At 46.2% G+C, this 21071-nt stretch overlaps 1 protein-coding gene across 1 annotated transcript in view; it reads right to left on the bottom strand.

Moving 5' to 3' along the window:
- dnah12 (dynein, axonemal, heavy chain 12) overlaps positions 1-21071 on the bottom strand; it is a 475562-nt gene that overhangs the window by 194587 nt on the left and 259904 nt on the right. Inside the window, exons 40-42 of the mRNA XM_072472436.1 lie at positions 15788-16043; positions 11208-11507; positions 1366-1544 (exon numbers count right to left, since the gene is read on the bottom strand). Of these exons, the coding sequence (XP_072328537.1) occupies positions 1366-1544; positions 11208-11507; positions 15788-16043 (735 nt within the window). The remainder of the gene's footprint in view (positions 1-1365; positions 1545-11207; positions 11508-15787; positions 16044-21071) is intronic.

Raw genomic sequence — 21071 nt, 5'->3', positions numbered from 1 at the left:
CTATAAAAGTGAAGGTCCAAGTTCAGATCTCTCTCTCTCATCTTCGCCTGCTCGAGACCTTTGCAAGACCAGCCACCGGCAAGTGTAAGTTTGAATCCAACGCCCCGGGAGGCGGGAAGCCCCTGGGCCCTATAAAAGTGAAGGTCCAAGTTCAGATCTCTCTCTCTCATCTTCGCCTGCTCGGGACCTTCGCAAGACCAGCCACCGGCAAGTGTAAGTTTGAATCCAACGATCGCTATCCGGTAGAGACACCTAGCCACCGACCTGTAGCAGCCTTTTGAATCCCGCGGGCCAGATTTGATTGGACAAGCCATTCGTTTCCCTGACCTGGTGGGCTCTTCCTAAGTTAAGTATTGGCCAGTAGTGATAGGTTTATTATATAGAAAGTAGTATTAGGGTATTAATATTGCTTGTTGCATATAATAAATGACCGTTGTTTTAATCCTTACTAAGCGGTGTGCTGTGTTATTAATCATAACCTGAACTTGAACCACGTGGCAGTATCATAAAGATACCTGGCGACTCATGAGCAAAAGTGACCTAAACAGAGCAAATAGACTATGGTTAAAAAGAGCAACATAATTGGCGACATCCTGACGGGACCCAACTTAGAAGTGGAAAACCACTCCGGGAGAACCCCAACATTTTGAATTAGAATCCAATCGGAAACAAAAAAAACCCACAAGTGTTCAAGTGGTTCTGGTTAATAATTCACAATTCGGAAGTGTGTGTATGCATGCGTAACTAACAGGGTTATAAGGCAAAACTGATAGATTTTTTGTTGCGTCAAAACTATCGGCAGTTGGTATTTCGGAAATTAGCGCAAGCCGTACCCGCATCTACCACACCACCTTAGCCCCCTGTTCCAAATTCGAACGTAACAAGCAGATAAGAGAGAGCCATGCAGGCAATGCAAGCGATGCAGCGCCTCATGAACCCCGAAGATTTTGCTGTCGCACCAGTCAGCAGCGTGGGAGCGGGACAGTGTCCCGTTTGGGAAGTGGAAATCCGCAAAATTCTGCAGGGCAAAGGATGGCCCATGTGGAAGGATTCTTGCACCTTGTTTGTTCCTGACCCAGCATGGAAATCCCAAATTGATTTTCAATGAGCTGACAATGAGTTTGTTAGCATTAATTAGCCTCATTCTCAAATCTGGTGGGTTTTCAGGACTTATCTTCTCCTATTCTTACGAATCTTGCCAACAGTACATTGCGCCTGACTGCCTCCATTTCTGCACTCAGTATAAGAAAAACCTGCCCAAGTGTTTCTCCATAGAAGGGTGGCAAAAATCAAGTAGCAACTTGTCTCAGCATGCAAAAAAGCAGACATTATGTTATAAATGAGGGAAAGTACTGTAAAAATTACCTAAATATAACCAGATTCATCTGTGTTTTATGGGTCTGATTATACTCCTCTAGGCAAATCACCACCACCTCATTAAATTCTTTAACTGAGGGAACCTCTGCATATAACCGTTCATCTCCTTCCAAATCAGGATTCATGTAGTCACCAAACAACAGGCTCCTCAAATGCTCTTCAGTGACCTACAGTAAAATTAATTGTTGAATTATCACACAAAATTCAGAAACATTGCAAAGAACAACACAAATAACTCAGAGAATTTTGAGGTTTACACCTAGAGATATTGTATGATGAAAATTGTTAAAATGACTGGAATGTGAAATGCTCTCTGCAAAGAGTTGGTCCACGAAAGCTTCCTTCAAGAAATCACACTCCACAATGAGGTAATTGTATGCACTACAATCTACCTGGTCGCACTTAACACCATATATTTTTTACTTAATTGATAAATAATTCAAATACTGTTAGTGATACAGAATATTTTGTCTCTTTCAAAGAGCTTTTCGCTAATCCTACTACCTTGCTCTTTACCCATTGCACTGAAATTTGTTCTTTTTCAAATATCTATTTCATTCATGTTTGAAGTTATTATTGAATCTGCTTTCACCACCTTTTCAGGCAGTCAATTCCAGATCATAAAACTCGCTGCAGTTTACAAAGACATGCAAATTCACAGGTGGAACCAAATATCTGTAAGACTTGTGTCTCTTAGGCCGGAAGTGCAGGGCCCCGTATTGGCAGCCAGAGTGGAGAGGAGCACTCCAGGGCTCTGCTCGGCCCCTGCAAAATGAAGAATCACTCTGGACTTTCTCCAGAGTGATTCGCGCCCGTTTTCCTGCGGGTGTGGGGACATAGCCCCATTATCAGAGAATTCACCCGCTGTCTTTGGTGTGTGGTACAGCTGTGACAACTTGATGATGTGAAACTAAAGTTATCATTCTCTCGCAAGTATTAAAATAATAGCAATTCCATGTGTAACAATTTTTGCACTATAAATTATTGAGGAAACTTATTTTTCAAGTAACTAAATAGCTGCTTTCGTCAGTTAGACTAATTTGTGGAGTTACGTGAATATGCTCCTCTTCAGGCACACTTGCGATTTCGCAGACAGGCACTACATTCTTTGATAATTAAAATTTTAAAACATTTATGTCAACTGCTATCTTTAACAATCATTTGCATGGTACCACAGTCACCCCATAAAACACAGAAGGCCACAGTGCAGAAGGAAGTCATTGAGGTTCATCATGTTTTTATTACAGCAATTCAAAACGAATCTGACTACACAACCCTCTTCTATCATCCCTGATACAAATCTTTACCGAATAGTCCTTTCAATGAAGCAGTATATTCTGCCTTTACCATTCGAATGCATCCTATGTGTAATGAATGATATGCAGTAATAGTGTAAATGAGAAATATATATAGCCTCTGACCACTAGGTGTCATGCAAGAGGAACAGGACACTGGAACCGGCCAAAAGCAGTCTTAATCACAGCTCCAGGAGTTGGACTTCCGGTGGCAGCCATGGTGTATAACCCCTCCTAACTTTTTTTTGGGACACGAAGTGCAATTAATCATGGCCAATCCACCTAACCTGCACGTCTTTGGACTTTGGGAGGAAACCCGAGCACCCGGAGGAAACCCACTCAGACACGGGGAGAACGTGCAGATTCCGCACAGTGACCCAGCGGGGAATCGACCTGGGACCCTGGCGCTGTGAAGCCACAGTGCTATCCACTTGTGCTACCGTATTGCCCATCTGGGGAAGAACATGAGGTCGAGGGTAATAAGATGTACATGTAATAGGTCAGCAGAAGTTGTAAGTTCTAGAGGAGTAGCAAGACTCCATTATAACGTGCTCTGTATCAGATTGCCATCCTCAAGTGGTGAGTTCATCTTAAAGTACAAGGGACCAAACACAACAAGCAAGGGGGGGGGGGGGGGGGAGGGGGGGACTTTGGGGTTAAAAAAGGAGGCAGAATGGGTGGAGGGTAACAGCAGGGAGGGTGGGGCGCGAGGGTGGTGGTTTTTAATTTGTTATGAGATTTCCTGTTTGTTCTCTTTTTGGTTTTGGTTGTGTTTGATGTATATATATATGTATATATAAATGCCTTAACAAAAACATTTAAAAAGAAAGAGTTAAGGAGCATGGTTGGAAGCCCCACAGTTTCGTTAGAAATAGTTTAGGCCCCCCCACAGTTTATTCAACATTAAATAACTAGTCTTGAACTAGATGTTCTGTCATACACTATTACCATAGTACACGCACATAATACTATGGGCGCGAATCTCCGGCCGCATTGGGCTCTCACTTGAGTGCAACGTGGCCGGAGAATACTGAGATAGGCTTCCAGCGAGCCTCCTGACAGGCTCTGCACCTCCCGAGATTATCGGAAGTCCTGACAGATGTTGGAGTTGGAACCCCGCCCCAAATGGAGGGGGGGGGGGAGATGGGGGGACTGAATGACGTTCGCAAAAGTGGGTCGTAAACCTACTTACGACCTACTCACGCAGGATCCACTGGCCTCCTACGATTCCTTGGCCTTCCCAGTAAGGCTGCAGCCGTGCACCGATCAGTTCTGGTCCACACGTGGACCAGGCAGAACGCCACCCGGGGGTTCTCGCAGGGCACTGGAGACCACAGGGTGGTCAGGGTAAGTGCAAGATGGATCCCTGGCCCTCCCCCTGCAATATGGACACCATAAGACCATAAGACATAGGAGCAGAATTAGGCCACTCGACCCATCGAGTCTGCTCCGCCATTCAATCATGGCTGATATTCTCCCCATAACCCCTGATCTCCTTATTGATCAAAAACCTATCTATCTCTGTTTTAAAGACACTCAGTGATTTGGCCTCCACAGCCTTCTGCGGGAAAGAGTTCCACAGATTCACCAACCTCTGGATGAAGAAATGTCTCCTCATCTCTGTTTTGAAGTACGTCCCTTTAGTCTGAGATTGTGTCCTCTGCTTCTAGTTTTTCCTACACGTGGAAACATCCTCTCCACGTCCACTCTATCCAGGCCACACAGTATCCTGTAACTTTCATAAGTTCTCTCCTCATCCTTCTAAACTCCAATGAGTACAGACCCAGAGTCCTCAACCGTTCCTCATACGACAAACTCATCATTCCAGGGATCATTCTTGTGAACCTCCTCTGGACCCTTTCCAAGGCCAGCACATCCTTCCTTAGATACGGGGCCCAAAACTGCTCACAATACTCCAAATGGGGTCTGACCAGCATTAGACAGCACCAGAAGTACATCCCTGATCTTGTATTCTAGCCCTCTCGACATGAATGCTAACATTGCATTTGCCTTCCTAACTGCCAACTGAACCTGCACGTTAACCTTAAGAGAATCATGAACAAGGACTCCCAAGTCCTCCCAGCTGGCATCTTGGCACTGCCTCCCTGGCACAGCCAAGGTGCCTGAATGGCACTGCCAAGCCAGCAGGAGCACTGCCTGAGTGCCAGTGCAAGGGTGCCTGAGTGCCCGGGTGGCACTGCCAAGGGTCAGATCAAGGGAGGCAATGCCCTTGAAATGAGGGGCGGGGGGTTTGAAGCATGGGCGAGTGCAGGGCATGTAAGTAGGGGCCTCCGGGAGGTTGGGTGGGTGATAAGTGGGGGTCCTTGAAGGAAGGGGGGTGCTGAAAGGGGCTTGGGGGGCATGGTTTAGTGTCCATGCGTGTGGGGGGGTAACACTGCCCATGGGTGGGAGGTGTGGGGGACCCAAAGGCTCACTTCGAGATCAGAGCACCCTTTCAAAATGGCGGCCCGATCCCCGAGTTCAGCTCCCCAGTGCTAGTGGGCGGTACCGTTGAGAAACTCCCCAGGGCCCAAAAAAGTGACTAATGTAATTGAATAGTGGTGGGGAACTCGCTGGCAGAGCCGGAGGGAAACTCCCTGAAAAACCAGCCACAAATTAACTTTGAAATTTTTTGAGAGAATCGAGCCCTATTTTCCAAAAACTATCCGTGTAAAGGAATTTCTCCAAACCTCCCTCTTCACTCACATAATTGATTCTTCAGATGCATGGACTTTGTGGTCAATGGCGAAGCAACAGTGTTCACCGCTCACCTCAAAGGAGGTTGTCCATAATGATCGTGTGATCTCTATGATAATCTTTGTTGACACTAATTTGTATCTGGTGCCAAGTCCAGGCATCCAAGAAACAGAAACATCCCATCAAGCAGGGCATGTAGCCAATCACATTGAAGAATTCAAACCAAGAAATAAAATGTATTGATTATCTATTAGTTTTTGGTAAGCAAACAAGAAAGATTGGGACATGCATAGTAGAAGCTGAAACATCTTAATCATTTTTTTAAAAATGTAAAGAGAGGTTGTTCAGCATCACTTATGACCTGATACAACATTAAAAACCCAGATATACCTCATTAGAAAATATAACATTTTGAGGAGCTCTTAACAGCAACATTACAGCATAAATGTAGAAGTTCATGTAGGTTCAGTGATTGTAAAGATTGCCATGTGCAGGGACTTAAGCAATGTGTCCTTTGGAGGGAATAGAATCACTGAAAATGATGTCTGGCGTTTTGCCTCAGCAATGCCCACCTGCGACTGGGTACAAGATCCGCAGCGCCTCGGCTGTTCCCATCTGAGAGTGGGACATGTCCCACAGCACCTCATCAAGGTCAGCCTCGAAATGGGTCACATTGCCAGCCAGTCAGACATTCTGTCAAGACCCTCAGCCATGGCCGTCACCGACTGCGCGATGCCTTGGACACCTCCACTAATGCTGCTGACATTGTGCACCAAGCTCTCCACTGCGGTCGCCACCCTAGCAGTGTTGGCCTCAGTGCCAAGCATTGCCAGTGACATCTGCTGTGCCCATAGCCTCTGGAACCCCTCCAATCGGCTATGGACCTGCTGGGTGCTGACATCTCCCTCTGAATGTTTCGGCCGCTCCCTAACATCTCCATCAGCTCGTGGATAGCCTGGTCCAGAGGCTCAGCATCTGGCTGGGTCCCAGCTGGGACTTGGGATCCAGCAACCCTCCGACTGCCGTCTTGCCTGGGCTTGACAGCCTCCACCTGATGTACATCAACGACTGTGTGGTACTCACCAGATTGTGCCACAGAAGCCTTACCACAAACTTTGCAGGGGATGGGGCCACTCGGATGGGCCGGCACTATTGGCTGGATGACCTGCAGGAGAATGGATATGTCATCAGTCGGAAGGATGGATCAGTCTGCCTGGCAATAATAACTCACGTGTAACAGGTCCTCCAGGTGGGGCCCAGTGGATCCTCACCTCCGCAGCATGCGGCAACCTCTGCATTGGTGATCACTCTGTCCTCGACACCTCTGGCACCTCCAGGGCCTGTTCCTCGAAAGTCGTGAGGATTCTTAAGTCTGGCATCCCACCGCCAGTCTGGGCCCTCTCCCAGCGATTGTGGGAGACACAGAGGGCATTGTTTGCCGCATGCGTGATTCATAATGGTGGTGGAGGGAGTGTGGTATCGACTCATCTGAGCTGCCCAGTGTTGGTCATTGACCTTCTTGCGGGAGTGGAGACCAGTCCTCCCGGTCAAGCTGCCTGAGCTGATGGCCACTGCCACTTCATCCCAGACAGCACTGGATGTCCTGTGGCTCACCCTTGAGACCCTCGGGGGAACAGGGCATCCTTCCTGTCCTCAACCGTATTTTGGAGCCTCCCCAGTCTCCAAACCTTGGGGCCGGATGTCTCGGTGCCATTGCTGCAAGCTGAGTGTGGCTGGCTGTGCAAGTGCTGTTTGAGTGCTGCTTGACCTTGTTAGCAGGGGACTGGCCAGCACTGCCGAGCCTTCATGTGCGGTGTGAAGCCTGTGGGGCCTCGTTAAGTGTATCAATTATTGCGTTGCCGGCCTCGTCAGGCCGAGCGCCGGGAAGCTCAAGTAAGTTCCCGCTCGCTACCACACTTAGAAATCTTTCCAGAGAATCGTGCCCTATATTTTCATTTGTAAATTAGACAATTATGAAATTGGGCAATGTGTTCACGTTCCCTGCAATGGCCGAGCTCTTCTATTAATAATCAATTACAAGGATCAAATGGTATATATGAAATACATAGGGCGCAATCTAATAGAATTGCAAGAGAGTCTCACGTTGAGTGCATTTAGCCGGGTGTTTCCCAGTGCCCGCAGCGCCGAGAAACACCATACTATTGATCGGGACTCTTGCAATCAGGACCCCAGTGGGGAATGCCCTGTCGGTCGAGGCCGGACTTGGTTCCTTTTCCTGCACTGAGGAGCTCCGCTCACCAGACCTATTCAGTGCAGGAGGAGATTGGGATGCCATTTTTAAATGGGGCCCCGATCTCTCGACCTTCCCCGATACGACCCCGAGATTCCCCAAAGCCCTAACTCACCAATAAGGAGGTCCTCAGGCCCCGCCTGCACCCCACCTCATACGGGTAGAGCACCCCTGGGCCCGATCCCTGTCATGGGCAAAATGCCAGCCTGGCAGTGCCAAGGTTCGAGGCTGGCAGTGCCAAGGTGCGCAGGTGGCACCAGCAGTGCCAGGGTGCCACCCTTCCCAGAGGACGACCATCTGGGGGCCTCAGATCCTCTGGGAGACACCCCTAAGTGTTGGTTTGCCTGGTCCCCGTTTGTAGCGACCAGTACTAAACGGCGCGCCTTAGGTCTCCGAGGCGAAGGGGTTAGATTCCACGCCTCAAGTAGATGAAATGAAAATGAAATGAAATGAAATGAAAATGAAATGAAAATGAAGCGGGCAGCACGGTGGTTAGCCCTGCAGCCCCACGGCACCGAGGTCCCAGGTTCGATCCCGGCTCTGGGTCACTGTCCGTGTGGAGTTTGCACATTCTCCCCGTGTTTGTGTGGGTTTCGCCCCCACAACCCAAAAGATGTGCAGGCTAGGTGGATTGGTCATGTTAAATTGCCCCTTAATTGGAAAAAATGAATTGGGTACCCTAATTTTTTTTTTAAAGTAGATGAAGCGAGCTGCATATTAGAGTGAGACTAGCTACTCACTCGAATATGCAGATTTGCCAAATACTAATCCAGATCGCGACGTCTCACGAGATGCTGTTAGATCTCGCGAGCACTGGTGTGCCAGGTAGATCCCAGAAGAGGCCTCTCCCGACATCTACCGTCCGCGTCACACCCCCATTTCGCCCGAACAGGGGCATGATGCGGCTGGTAGATTGCGCCTATTATTTTATACCTAGATAAACAAAGAACAAAGAACAAAGAACAAAGAAATGTACAGCACAGGAACAGGCCCTTCGGCCCTCCAAGCCCGTGCCGACCATGCTGCCCGACTAAACTACAATCTTCTACACTTCCTGGGTCCGTATCCTTCTATTCCCATCCTATTCATATATTTGTCAAGATGCCCCTTAAATGTCCCTATCGTCCCTGCCTCCACTACCTCCTCCGGTAGTGAGTTCCAGGCACCCACTACCCTCTGCGTAAAAAACTTGCCTCGTACATCTACTCTAAACTTTGCCCCTCTCACCTTAAACCTATGCCCCCTAGTAATTGACCCCTCTACCCTGGGGAAAAGCCTCTGACTATCCACTCTGTCTATGCCCCTCATAATTTTGTATACCTCTATCAGGTCGCCCCTCAACCTCCTTCGTTCCAGTGAGAACAAACCGAGTTTATTCAATCGCTCCTCATAGCTTATGCCCTCCATACCAGGCAACATTCTGGTAAATCTCTTCTGCACCCTCTCTAAAGCCTCCACATCCTTCTGGTAGTGTGGCGACCAGAATTGAACACTATACTCCAAGTGTGGCCTAACTAAGGTTCTATACAGCTGCAACATGACTTGCCAATTCTTATACTCAATGCCCCGGCCAATGAAGGCAAGCATGCCGTATGCCTTCTTGACTACCTTCTCCACCTGTGTAGCCCCTTTCAGTGATCTGTGGACCTGTACTCCTAGATCTCTTTGACTTTCAATACTCTTGAGGGTTCTACCATTCACTGTATATTCCCTACCTGCATTAGCCCTTCCAAAATGCATTACCTCACATTTGTCCAGGTTAAACTCCATCTGCCATCTCTCCGCCCAAGTCTCCAGACAATCTAAATCCTGCTGTATCCTCAGACAGTCCTCATCGCTATCCGCAATTCCACCAACCTTTGTGTCGTCTGCAAACTTACTAATCAGACCAGTTACATTTTCCTCCAAATCATTTATATATACTACAAAGAGCAAAGGTCCCAGCACTGATCCCTGTGGAACACCACTGGTCACAGCCCTCCAATTAGAAAAGCATCCCTCCATTGCTACCCTCTGCCTTCTATGGCCTAGCCAGTTCTGTATCCACCTTGCCAGTTCACCCCTGATCCCGTGTGACTTCACCTTTTGTACTAGTCTACCATGAGGGACCTTGTCAAAGGCCTTACTGAAGTCCATATAGACAACATCTACTGCCCTACCTGCATCAATCATCTTAGTGACCTCCTCGAAAAACTCTATCAAGTTAGTGAGACACGACCTCCCCTTCACAAAACCGTGCTGCCTCTCACTAATACGTCCATTTGCTTCCAAATGGGAGTAGATCCTGTCTCGAAGAATTCTCTCCAGTAATTTCCCTACCACTGAAGTAAGGCTCACCGGCCTGTAGTTCCCGGGATTATCCCTGCCACCCTTCTTAAACAGAGGAACAACATTGGCTATTCTCCAGTCCTCCGGGACATCCCCTGAAGACAGCGAGGATCCAAAGATTTCTGTCAAGGCCTCAGCAATTTCCTCTCCAGCCTCCTTCAGTATTCTGGGGTAGATCCCATCCGGCCCTGGGGACTTATCTACCTTAATATTTTTTAAGACACCCAACACCTCGTCTTTTTGGATCACAATGTGACCCAGGCTATCTACACCCCCTTCTCCAGACTCAACATCTACCAATTCCTTCTCTTTGGTGAATACTGATGCAAAGTATAACTCTGGCAATTTCATTTCTCCTGATAGAACTTAATTGGATTAAAAATTTGGAAACAACCATTTGGCTGTAGAAAGGGTGGTGAACTTAGATATGGAGGTATATTCATGGCTAATCATTAAGTATTACTTTCAAATCCTTGGCCTAAATTTTATGTTCGGGGCATGCCTGTGGTCGGCGCGGGCAGAAGCATGTGTGAAACCCATTCCCACCCAAGATCGAGTTGTTAACGTGATATTATGCTGGATGGCCAATTAATATCATGGCCAATTGATAGTCATCCAGCGTGAAAGGCTGAGTGTTGCCAGCGATTGCGGGTGCCGAGAAAAAGGAGTACGTGCTGACATCAATGTGTTCCCTCAGGATGACAACCGCTGTGGAGCTGTGGACCCGTAAAATATAAATATCATTGGAAAAACTGAGCCACAAGTGTCGAAGCTGCCTAATCATCCAGAGACAATAATTCCCAGACACATTTGTTAATTGTATATGACCCCTGAATTTCATCCTTCCCGGAATCGAGGTTGCAGGTAAAACCTAAAGGCTATCTGGCCAAACGACCTGCCCGCCAATGGTAAAAGCAGACAGGCCACATTAAATCCACTGCTGGTTAATTAATTTTAATTTGCTTCCTGATAGTCAGCGAGCAGGCTTCAGGCTTGCTGACCTGATGTCTTCTCACACGATTTTACGCTCTTCCAAATCTGGCGTGTGCCCAAATATTAGACGTATATTTCTGGCCCTTGTAGTTAAATACCTAAATATTTATATACAAAAGTAGCTACAAGCAGTATTATTATATCAGATGTAATTAAATCAAAGTACATTAAAAGAAGATATCAATGTGGTACAGTGAGAATACTTAAAGGGCACTTTAAGTGACCAGAATGTCTAGCTTTTAAAATCATCAAGAAATCAGACTCACATGTCCGCTGCCATGTATCAAATGCTCAAATATGGAATCAAAAGTCTCTCTGAAATGATCTTTCACAATGGCCTTCATCAGATTAAATAACCAGGTACGATCCAGATCATCCACCAGGCGATCATAAAATACACGGAAGACCTCATGCACAAACAAACGAATGAACACACGTTTATTCTCGATTGATTCTTTCTTAATAAGCAAACAGCCTTGGATAACTCGTGAGAAATCTCGCAAGTTAAAGGTGTAATGGGATTTTGTAGGTGTAGGAAGTAGATTTTCAATGGCTTTTTTATACACCTGAAAAAGAGTGGAAGGATAACATATTTCAACAGGAACACTATAGTGTTCTTACCTTCATTTTTATCCTCACATAAGTATAATTCAATATTTACCAGATAGGTGCAACACTTCAATCTATTCAACTTCATGACTTTACATGTTAGTGCGAAAACAGGTGGAGCAGATGATATTCGTACGATGAACACAAAAAGTTAGTATGCAGGTACAGAAATCAAGTAGAAAAGCAAGAGGCATGAGGACAACACGGTAGCGCAGTGGGTTAGCCCTGCTGCCTCACGACGCCGAGGTCCCAGGTTCGATCCCGGCCCTGGGTCACTGTGTTGAGTTTGCACATTCTCCCCGTGTTTGTGTGGGTTTCGCCCCCACAACCCAAAGATATGCAGGGTAGGTGGATTGGCCACATTAAATTGGAAAAATTGAATTGGGTATTCTAAATTTATTTTTAAAAAAGCAAGAGGCATGTTGACAGTTATTGCAAAGGGTTGGAGTAGAAGAATAGGGAAGTATTTCTATAATTGTACAAAACTTTGCTGAGATCAAACCTGGAATACATAGAAACAAAGAATCCCTTCAAGCCTGCTACACCATTCACCATGGTCGTGGCTGATCGTCTATCTCAACGCCATACTCCTACTCTCTCCCCATACCCTTGATGTGTTTAATATCTAGAAATCTATTTCCATCGGTGACTTGGCCTGCACAGTCTTCTGAATTCTCGATCACAGAATTCATAGAGAATTCACAGGTTCACCACCCCCTGAATGAAGAAGGTTCTCCTCATCTCACTTCAAAATGGCCCACTCTGAAACCTTAGACTGTGACCCCTTATTCTAAACCCAACTCCCAGACAGGGGAAACATTATCACTGCACCCAGTCTATCCAGCCCTGTCAGAATTTTATGTGTTTCAATGAGATTCCCTCTCATTCTTCTAACCTCCAGTGAATATATGCCTAGTTGACCCAATTCCTTCTCGTATGATAATCCTGCTACCACAGGAATCAATCTGGTGAACCTTCTCTGCACTTCCTCCATGGCAAGTATATCTATTCTTAGGGAAGGAGACCAAAACTGCACACAATATTGTGACCAGGGTCCTGTACAGCTGCAGTAAGCCACCCTTGTTCTTGTACTCAAATCCTCTTGCAATGAAAGCCGATATACCATTTGTCTTCCTAATTGCCTGCTTACTTTTAGTGACTGCTGTACAAGGACACCCAGGTCCATTTGTACGTCAACATTTCCCAGTTTGTCACCATTCAAATAATACTCTGTCATTCTGTTTTTCCTACCAAAGTGATTTCTTCACAGTTATCCACATTATACTGCATCTGCCATGTATTTTCCCACTTATTCAACTTGCTAACTGTCACCTTGAAGCCTCTTTACATCTTCCTTACCACACACATTCCCACCTACATTTTTGTCATCTGCAAACTTAGACATATTACATTTGGCTCCCTCATCCAAAATATTGATATATACTATGAATAATCAGGGCCCAAGCACTGACCCCTGCAGTACCCCACTAGATGCCCCTTGCCACTCTGAAAAAGACCTATTTATTACTAATGGTTCCTGTCTGCTAACCAATTCTCAATCATGTCAGTATATTACTCCCAATCCCATGACTTTAATTTTGCACACAAACCTCTTTTGTGGGACTTCCTGAAAATCCAAATACACCACATCCACTGGTTCTGCCTATTGATTCTACTAGTTACATCTTCAAAAAAAACTCAAGTAGGTTTGTCTTTCATAAATCATTGTTGACTTTATGTTGCACAGGGGGACTGGGCAGTGGTGTCCTATGTTTCCCCTCCTGTTTGCATTAGTGATTGAGTCATGATCATTGCACTGAGGGCTTCGGACTAGTGGAGAGGAATAGTTGGGGGTGGGGGTGGGTTGGATGCTGAAGAGCTTTGGGTCCTTTCCTGGATACAAATTAAATCTGGAGAAGAGCCAGTATTTTCTGGTCAGCACCCCGGGGAATGGAGGAAGTCCCTTTCGCTTGGCCAGATCCAGCTTCCGGTGTCTGGGGGTCCAGGTGGCTCGAGATTGGGCCCAACTCCGTAAACTGATTATACCAGCCTGGTGGATAAGGTCAAATCTGACCTACAAAGGTGGGATAACATCCTTTGTCTCTTGCAGGTAGGGTCCAGTCAATTAAAAATAACATTTTACCAAGATTTCTGTTTCTATTCCAGTGTCTTCCCAAATCATTCTTTGGGAGGGTGGAACAGTTAATATGGGTGGACAAATCTCCGAGAATTCGGGGGTTGTTCTCCAGAGAGATAGACAGGCGGTAGGTCTCGTGCTGTGAAACCTGATATTTTATTACTGGGCTGCTAATGATGTGGTTTTGGGATGGGATGGGGAACTGGGGTCTGTCTGGATGCAGATGAAGTCTGGGTTGTGCAGGTGGTCCAGTTTGGATGCACTGGGAATGGCTTCTCTTCCATTCTGCACCAGCAAAGTACCTGTCAAACCTGCCGGTTGTCTCTGACAACATTTTAAACTGGGGTCGGCATCAAGGCTGGCCCCATTTGTGCTAACCACTGTGTGAGCCGGAGAGGTTGGATGCCACATTTGGAGTATGGAAGGAGAGATTATGTGATCTATTTCTGGAGGGACGGTTTGCCAGACTGGAGGGATTGAAAGAAGTTTCAGCTCTCGGGCCCGGATTCATTTAGGTAACTTCAGATACAAAATTTTGTTTGATGAACGTGCACGGCATTCCCAGAGTCTCCACCACCCTCCTTGATAGAGAGGATCCTTTCATGCGCGAGGTACGTCCGGTATATTTGGGTGGATTCTGGTGGACAACTCGGTCTCGGTGGCGGGTGTGAAAGCCAAGTGGGAAGAGGAGCTGGGGCCTGTATTGGAGGATGAGGTGTGGAGTGAAGCCCTTCGCAGAGCGAATGCTATGTTCTCAATTGCAAGGCTAAGCTTGAACCAGTTTAAGATAGTGTTTGAGGCGCACCTGATCAGAGTTGGAATGAGGTTCTTCTTTGCGGCGGTTGAGGACAGGTGCAAGCGTTGTTCGAGGGGGCCAGCTAACCACACATACATGTTTGGTCCTGTCCCAAATTGATGGGTTTTTGGGTCTCCTTTTTCAACACCATGTCGGCGATTCTGAATATCGAGTTGGAAGCCTGCCCCTTGTGGGGAGGGGGATATTGTTAATTGTTGGGGGGTCCTTTTTTTATTTTCTTGTGGGGGGAGGTTATGTAATTTAGCTTGTTTTTTTTACTGTTGTTTCTATTTTTGTACTTTAGAAACTGAACAAGGTTAATAAAAATATTTTTTAAAATAAAAATCATTGTTGACTTTGTCTGACCCTGTTGATGTTTTCTAAGTGTCCTGCTATCAGATCCTTTATAATCGACTAACATTTTCCTTAATACTGAAATACAATAATAGAGATGTCTGTCCAAATCCATTTATAGTACATCAAATAAGAAAAAAGTAACAAAACTTCAAATTTATGTTTCAGCTCTGTCCCTAGCGCTACATTTTAAAGTTTTAACTCTCCCTGAACACAATGGTTGGAAAAGGGTTCGGGATGAGCTCCATTGTCCCTCAGATTCCTCAATAGAAGTGATGAGCAAGGGTGGCACATTATCATAATATACAAAATACTATTGGATATATTTTCCATCATTGATGTCACAATAATGCTGGACAGCATGAATGCCAAGAGGGCGGTAGTTAACATTGGAAACCAGGAAAGCCTGTATAATCAATCTCATAGGCTTGAACATTTCTAAACGTTTACAAAATAACACTGGGTAGAAACTGATTAGCATTTTCCCCAGTTTCTGTTGCTAAAAGAGCTTTCATAGATCGATTTTGTGCTTGGATGCCTGTGCTAGAGATGCAATGAAAATGTGGTTATTTGTTAAGTCCAGGGCTATCCAAACCAATTACAACTCAGCCTGTTTTCTGAAAGCTGTGAAGCCCTTTGAAATCCTCACCATTTTTTTGTTTGTGCTTTCTGAGGCCTGATTAGTGCTGGAAAGAAAGTCCATGAATAGGTTGATGTTCATTTTTTGGGGAGGTACAGTGCTGCATCGTAAACTCCTCCATGAGGGATATGAAGGCTCAACAAAGGGGTGGTGGGGGGAATGAAGGACAGGGGGGGGTGCGGTGTGGCGATTGGGGAGTTAAAAGAAGAAGGGAGGTTAATGGAGGAGGGGCAATGAGGGGGTTGAAGAAGGAGGGGCGATGAGGGGGTTTAAGTCTCTAGATGCACAAGATAATTGTCAAAATATTTACCTCCAATGTAGCACTAACGATCTGATTTCCAATTGTAAAGAGATCTGTAGGAAATTCATTGTTGCGGAGGTAGAAAGCCACAATGTTTGAGAAAATACGGACCATAGTTTCATCGCTAAATGTATTGATGGTACAAATATTGAAGTGGCGCAGGAATCTAGGAGTAACAGGATTTCGACCACCACCTGGTGGGCCCATGGCTGAAATCAGTTGTATATCAACCAAGGTGATCTTACTCGTGTCTTTCAGGTCATACCTGGAATAGATAAGACAAATAAAATTGATGAGACCTACAAAATGCCTTCAGATGCACAGGGTAGAAATTTGGAAGCAAATAGATCTGGAATTTCCTGCCCTCAACCAGCATCTGGTTTTCTGACACTATCCCACCTCCAGGTTATTTTTAAGGAGGCTGTGTTATGGGTAAAACTGCTGCCTGCCTGTAAGTGGCAGGTATCCAACTGAGGCCATTAAGGCCTATTGAGGCTTCTTTTCTACACTGGCTGAAATTCTCCAGTGTCGGGCAGGCTGAAAGGAGGCCTCTCAATGGCAGGCTGTGAGGATCAGCACTCCATTTCACTATTTAAGCAACTCCACCCCACCCTCACCAGCAAACCTATAAACTGCCACAGGCTCTCCTGCTCCCCTCTACAAAGACAGTCTGGCCATTTGCATTCTCGAAGATTTTAAAAGTACTGAAAATGCACTTCCAAGGATGTGTAGGTTAAGTGAACTGGCCATGCTAAACTGCCCCTTAGGGTCCAAAGGTTAGGTTTGTTTATGGGGATAGGGCAGGGGAGTGGGCCTAGGTAGGGTGCTCTTTCAGAGATTTGGTGCAGACTCAATGGGTGGAGGGATTCTACGATCTTGAGTTTCCTCCCTCTCCCTTACCTGCATCAGCAGGCTTCCACTTAGTACTGCCGAGCCTCTGTTGACTCTTCAGTAGTAGGAGCCTATCCAATGTCCTTAATTAGATCCTCTGGCTATTAATTGGTCAATCCAACAAAATTCATATTGGCCCACTCTGTTTAGGTTGGGACCTGAAAATGGTCCCAACGTCAGGGTCCTGACCCCTAAACAAAACTCCTCTCCATCCAACCTACAATACTTTTTGGTGAAGGGATGGTGAAAAGTATTAGTCTATTTTGCTGAGGAGTTGATAAAAACATATTACATAAGACCCGAATTATAGACCAGAATTAGGCCACTCGGCCCATCGAGTCTGTTCTGCCATTCAATCATGGCTGATATTTTTCTCATTGCTATTCTCCTGCCTTCTCCCCATAACCCCTGTTACCCTTATTAATCAATAACCTATCTATCTCTTAGTGATGTGGCAAAAGCAATCATTCTTTTATACCTCAAAGATTCTGATCTTTAGTCAAGTCCTTATTATCATTTTTATTTAAGAAATAAATCAAGTAATTTCTGGCAGGTTGAGACAGTGCCCACAAGAATAGATAATAATAACAAAATAAAGAGGACAAAGAAAACTTTGCTAGAAAATATTGCTACCTCTACCAAATTTACTTGTTTGAAGGGTCTATCACCATTGTCATGTCCTGAGTGAAGCATTCTTGAGGGATGATTTTCAAATTTGCAGCATGTTTTATACAGCAATTTAAACATAAAATCCCATTAATTAAAGTATCCAAATTGTGATGCATATTTAGCACATAAAACAAATTCTCCATCCAGGGAATGAAACGCACCAATTTTACAAGTTACATAGCACATGAAGGAAATGTCCTAAACTTTTTTAATGTCCTCACAAGTGGATAGCACTCATATTAATGCACAGCAGAGCACAGTGATGCAATAGTTGGTGCAAGGACATTACAGTGTCACTGATCAGAAATGGAACTTCAAATTCATTCTTTTCATTTTGGTTTGATAACCAACAGACCGCTGATGCATAATTAACCTATTCTGCGATACATCCAAAAACTAATTTCACTCCACGTATTTCTCTGGGCCTCTAGGAATAGCAAACTGTGGGCACATTTCTCCGGAAACATTTTCAAGCGTTGTAGCGAGTGGGAACTCCCGCGAGCTTCCCGGCGCTCAGTGCAGCGAAGCTGGCAATGCTATTCAATGTTAATTAGTCCACTTACAGAGGCCCCATGGGCTTCTCACAGCAAATGAAAGCTCGCCAGCTGATTCTCCAGCACCGCGCTCAGCAGCCCCCGTTAACAAGGTTGAACAGCACTTAAGCATCACTTGCTCAGCCAAACCCAGACAGCTCACAACAAAGGTGCCCAAGAGACCGGCCCGAAATTTGGGGATGCAGATCTGGGGAGGCTCCTAAACGCAGTGGAGGTCAGGAGCGATGTACTGTTGCTCCAAGGGTCTGGAGTGTCATAGGGCAGCCAGTGCTGCCTGGGATGATGTGGCGGCGGCTGAGTGCCAGGAGTGTGACCAGGGGGACTGGCATCCAGTGCCGTAAAAAGGTCAACGACCTACATCGGGCAACACGAGCGAGTAGACATCTCCCCCACCACTCTCTCCCCCCCCCCCAAGACCTTTTCACCCCCATGTGAGCGTCCAGCCCCCAACTCTCCATGCGATCCTCAACCCTCCCTCCAACCCCTCTCCCTTCAACCCCCCAACCCATCCTTCACACCCCCGTTCGCAGAGGCTAGAGTCACAGGAGAAAGGCGAGCCAGTTTACAGTGCAGACTTTGTTTGTACTGAGTGCTGAATTGGGGTGCATTTGAGTGCTATAGTGAGAGTTTGGTGACTGAGGGAGTTAGGTGAGGTGGGAGCAAAGTGTTCCTTTCATTTCATTTCCTACCATTCCTCAAAGAGCCTGAAGGGAACTCGGGGTTTACAGAGAGTGCAGATGACTGGGAGTAGAGTCGGAGGGCGGAGTTCCAGCTGGTCCACAGGGCAGCTACATTCTGTAAGGTAAGAGTTGTTTGTTTTTGGATTTTTTTAATTTTGAAAAATGTTATTTTTTGTTTGTTTTGTTTTTTAGGGGGAGCAAGCTATCATTCTTTCTTTTCGCAGAATCATCAATTTTCGAGGGTTCACTTTGGAGAGTAGCAGTAGTATATATATATATATATTTTAAAGGGCCTAACGGGTGTTTAATCTTTATATCCCTCCCTTTAAATCTCTTTGTGAATTCGAATCAGAGGGGATGGAGGCTAGGGCAGTTGCATGCTCCTCCTGTAGGATGTGGGTGGTGAGGGATACCACCGGTGTCCCCGCTGACTATACCTGCGGGTAGTGCACCCAACTCCAGCTCCTCAGAGACCGCGTTAGGGAACTGGAGCTGGATGAACTTTGAATCATCTGGGAGGCAGAGGGGATGATAGAGAAGAGTTACAGGGAGGTAACCACACCCAAGGTACAGGCCAAGAGTAGCTGGGTTACAATCACGGGAAGGAAAACAAACCGTCAGACAGTGCAGGGATCCCTCTTGGCCATTCCCCTTCAAAACAAGTATACTGTTTGGGATGCTGTTTGGGGGGGGGGAATGACCTACCGGGGGAAGGCCCGAGCGGCCAGGTCTCTGGAACTGAGTCTGACTCTGTGGCTCAGAAGGGAAGGGGGGAGAATAGAAAAGCAATAGTGATAGGAGACTCAATGGTTAGGGGAATGGATAAGAGATTCTGTGGTCGCGAGCGAGACTCCCGAAGCTATGTTGCCTCCCGGGTGCCAGGGCCAGGGATGTCTCGGATCGAGTCTACAGAAATCTTAAGGGGGAGGGGGAGCAACCAGAAGTCGTGGTGCACATAGGCACCAACGTCATGGTTAAGAAAAGGGATGAGGATCTAAAAAGTGATTTTAGGGAGTTAGGTTGGAAGCTAAAGAGCAGGGCAAGCAGAGTAGTGATCTCAGGATTGCTACCGGTGCCATGTGCAAGTGAGGCAAGGAACAGACAGTGAGTGCAGCTGAATACGTGGCTAAAGGGCTGATGCAGGAGGGAAGGTTTCAGATATTTCGATCATTGGGATATCTTCTGGGAAGGTGGTCCCTGTACATGAAGGATGGATTGCACCTAAACTGGAGGGGCACCAATATTCTGGGTGGGAGGTTTGCTAGAGCTCTTCGGAGAGGTTTAAACTAGTTTGGCAGGGGGATGGGTACCAGAGTTATGGATCAGAAGATAGGGTAGCTGTTGAACAGGCAGAAATAGTATGTCGCAAATCTGTGAGGAAGGATAGACAGTTGATAGGGCAAAGTTGCACTCAGTGGAATGGGTTAAAGTGTGTCTGTTTCAATGTAAGGAGTGTCAGGAATAAGGGAGATGAACTTAACAGCATGGATCAGTACTTGGAACTACAATGTTGTGGCCATTACGGAGACATGGATTTCACAGGGGCAGGAATGGTTGTTAGATGTTCCGGGGTTTAGATGTTTTCAGAAGAATAGGGCTGGAGGTAAAAGAGGAGGGGGAGTGGCACTGTTAATTAGGGAGCGCACCTCAGCTGCAGAAAAGGAGGTAGTTGAGGAGGATTTGTCCATTGAGTCAGTATGGGTGGAAGTCAGAAACAAGGAGCAGTCACTTTATTGGGAGTTTTCTATAGACCCCTCAAAAGCAGCAGAGAGATAGAGATTGGGTGACAGATCTTGGAAAAGTGCAGAAGTAACAGAGTTGTTGTTATGGGTGACTTCAACTTCCCTAATATTGACTGGAACCTCCTTAGTGCAAATGGTTTGGATAGAGCAGATTTTGCCAGGTGTGTACAGGAAGGATTCCTGACTCAATATGCAGATAGGCCGACTAGGGGGGAGGCTATATTGGACTTGGTACTCGGCAACGAACCAGGCCAAGTGTCAGATGTCTCGGTGGGAGAGCATTTCGGTGACAGTGCCCACAACTACTTTACCTTTACCATAGTCATGGGGAGGGATAGGAATACGCAGTATGGGAAGGTACTTAATTGGGGGAGGGGAAATTATACTGCTATTAGACAGGAGCTGAGGAGCATAAAGTGGGAACAATTATTCTTGGGGGAAATGCACAACAGTAATGTGGGGATTGTTTAAGGAGCACTTTCTGCGAGTGCTGAATAGTTTTGTCCCACTGAGATGAGGAAGGAATGGTGAGGTGAAGGAGCCTTGGATGACAAGAGAAGTGGAGCTTCGAGTCAAGAGGAAGAAGGAAGCTTACGTAAGGTTGAAGAAGCGAGGATCTGACTCGGCTCTAGAGGGTTACAAGGTAGCCAGGAAGGAACTCAAAAATGAACTGAGGAGAGCTAGAAGAGGGCATGAAAAAGCTATGGCAGGAAGGATTAGGGAAAACCCCAAGGCGTTCTACACTTATGTGAGAAAT

Source organism: Scyliorhinus torazame, chromosome 13, assembly GCF_047496885.1.
Source record: "Scyliorhinus torazame isolate Kashiwa2021f chromosome 13, sScyTor2.1, whole genome shotgun sequence".
Lineage (NCBI taxonomy): Eukaryota > Metazoa > Chordata > Chondrichthyes > Carcharhiniformes > Scyliorhinidae > Scyliorhinus > Scyliorhinus torazame.
This window is presented reverse-complemented; position numbering and strand designations above follow the sequence as displayed.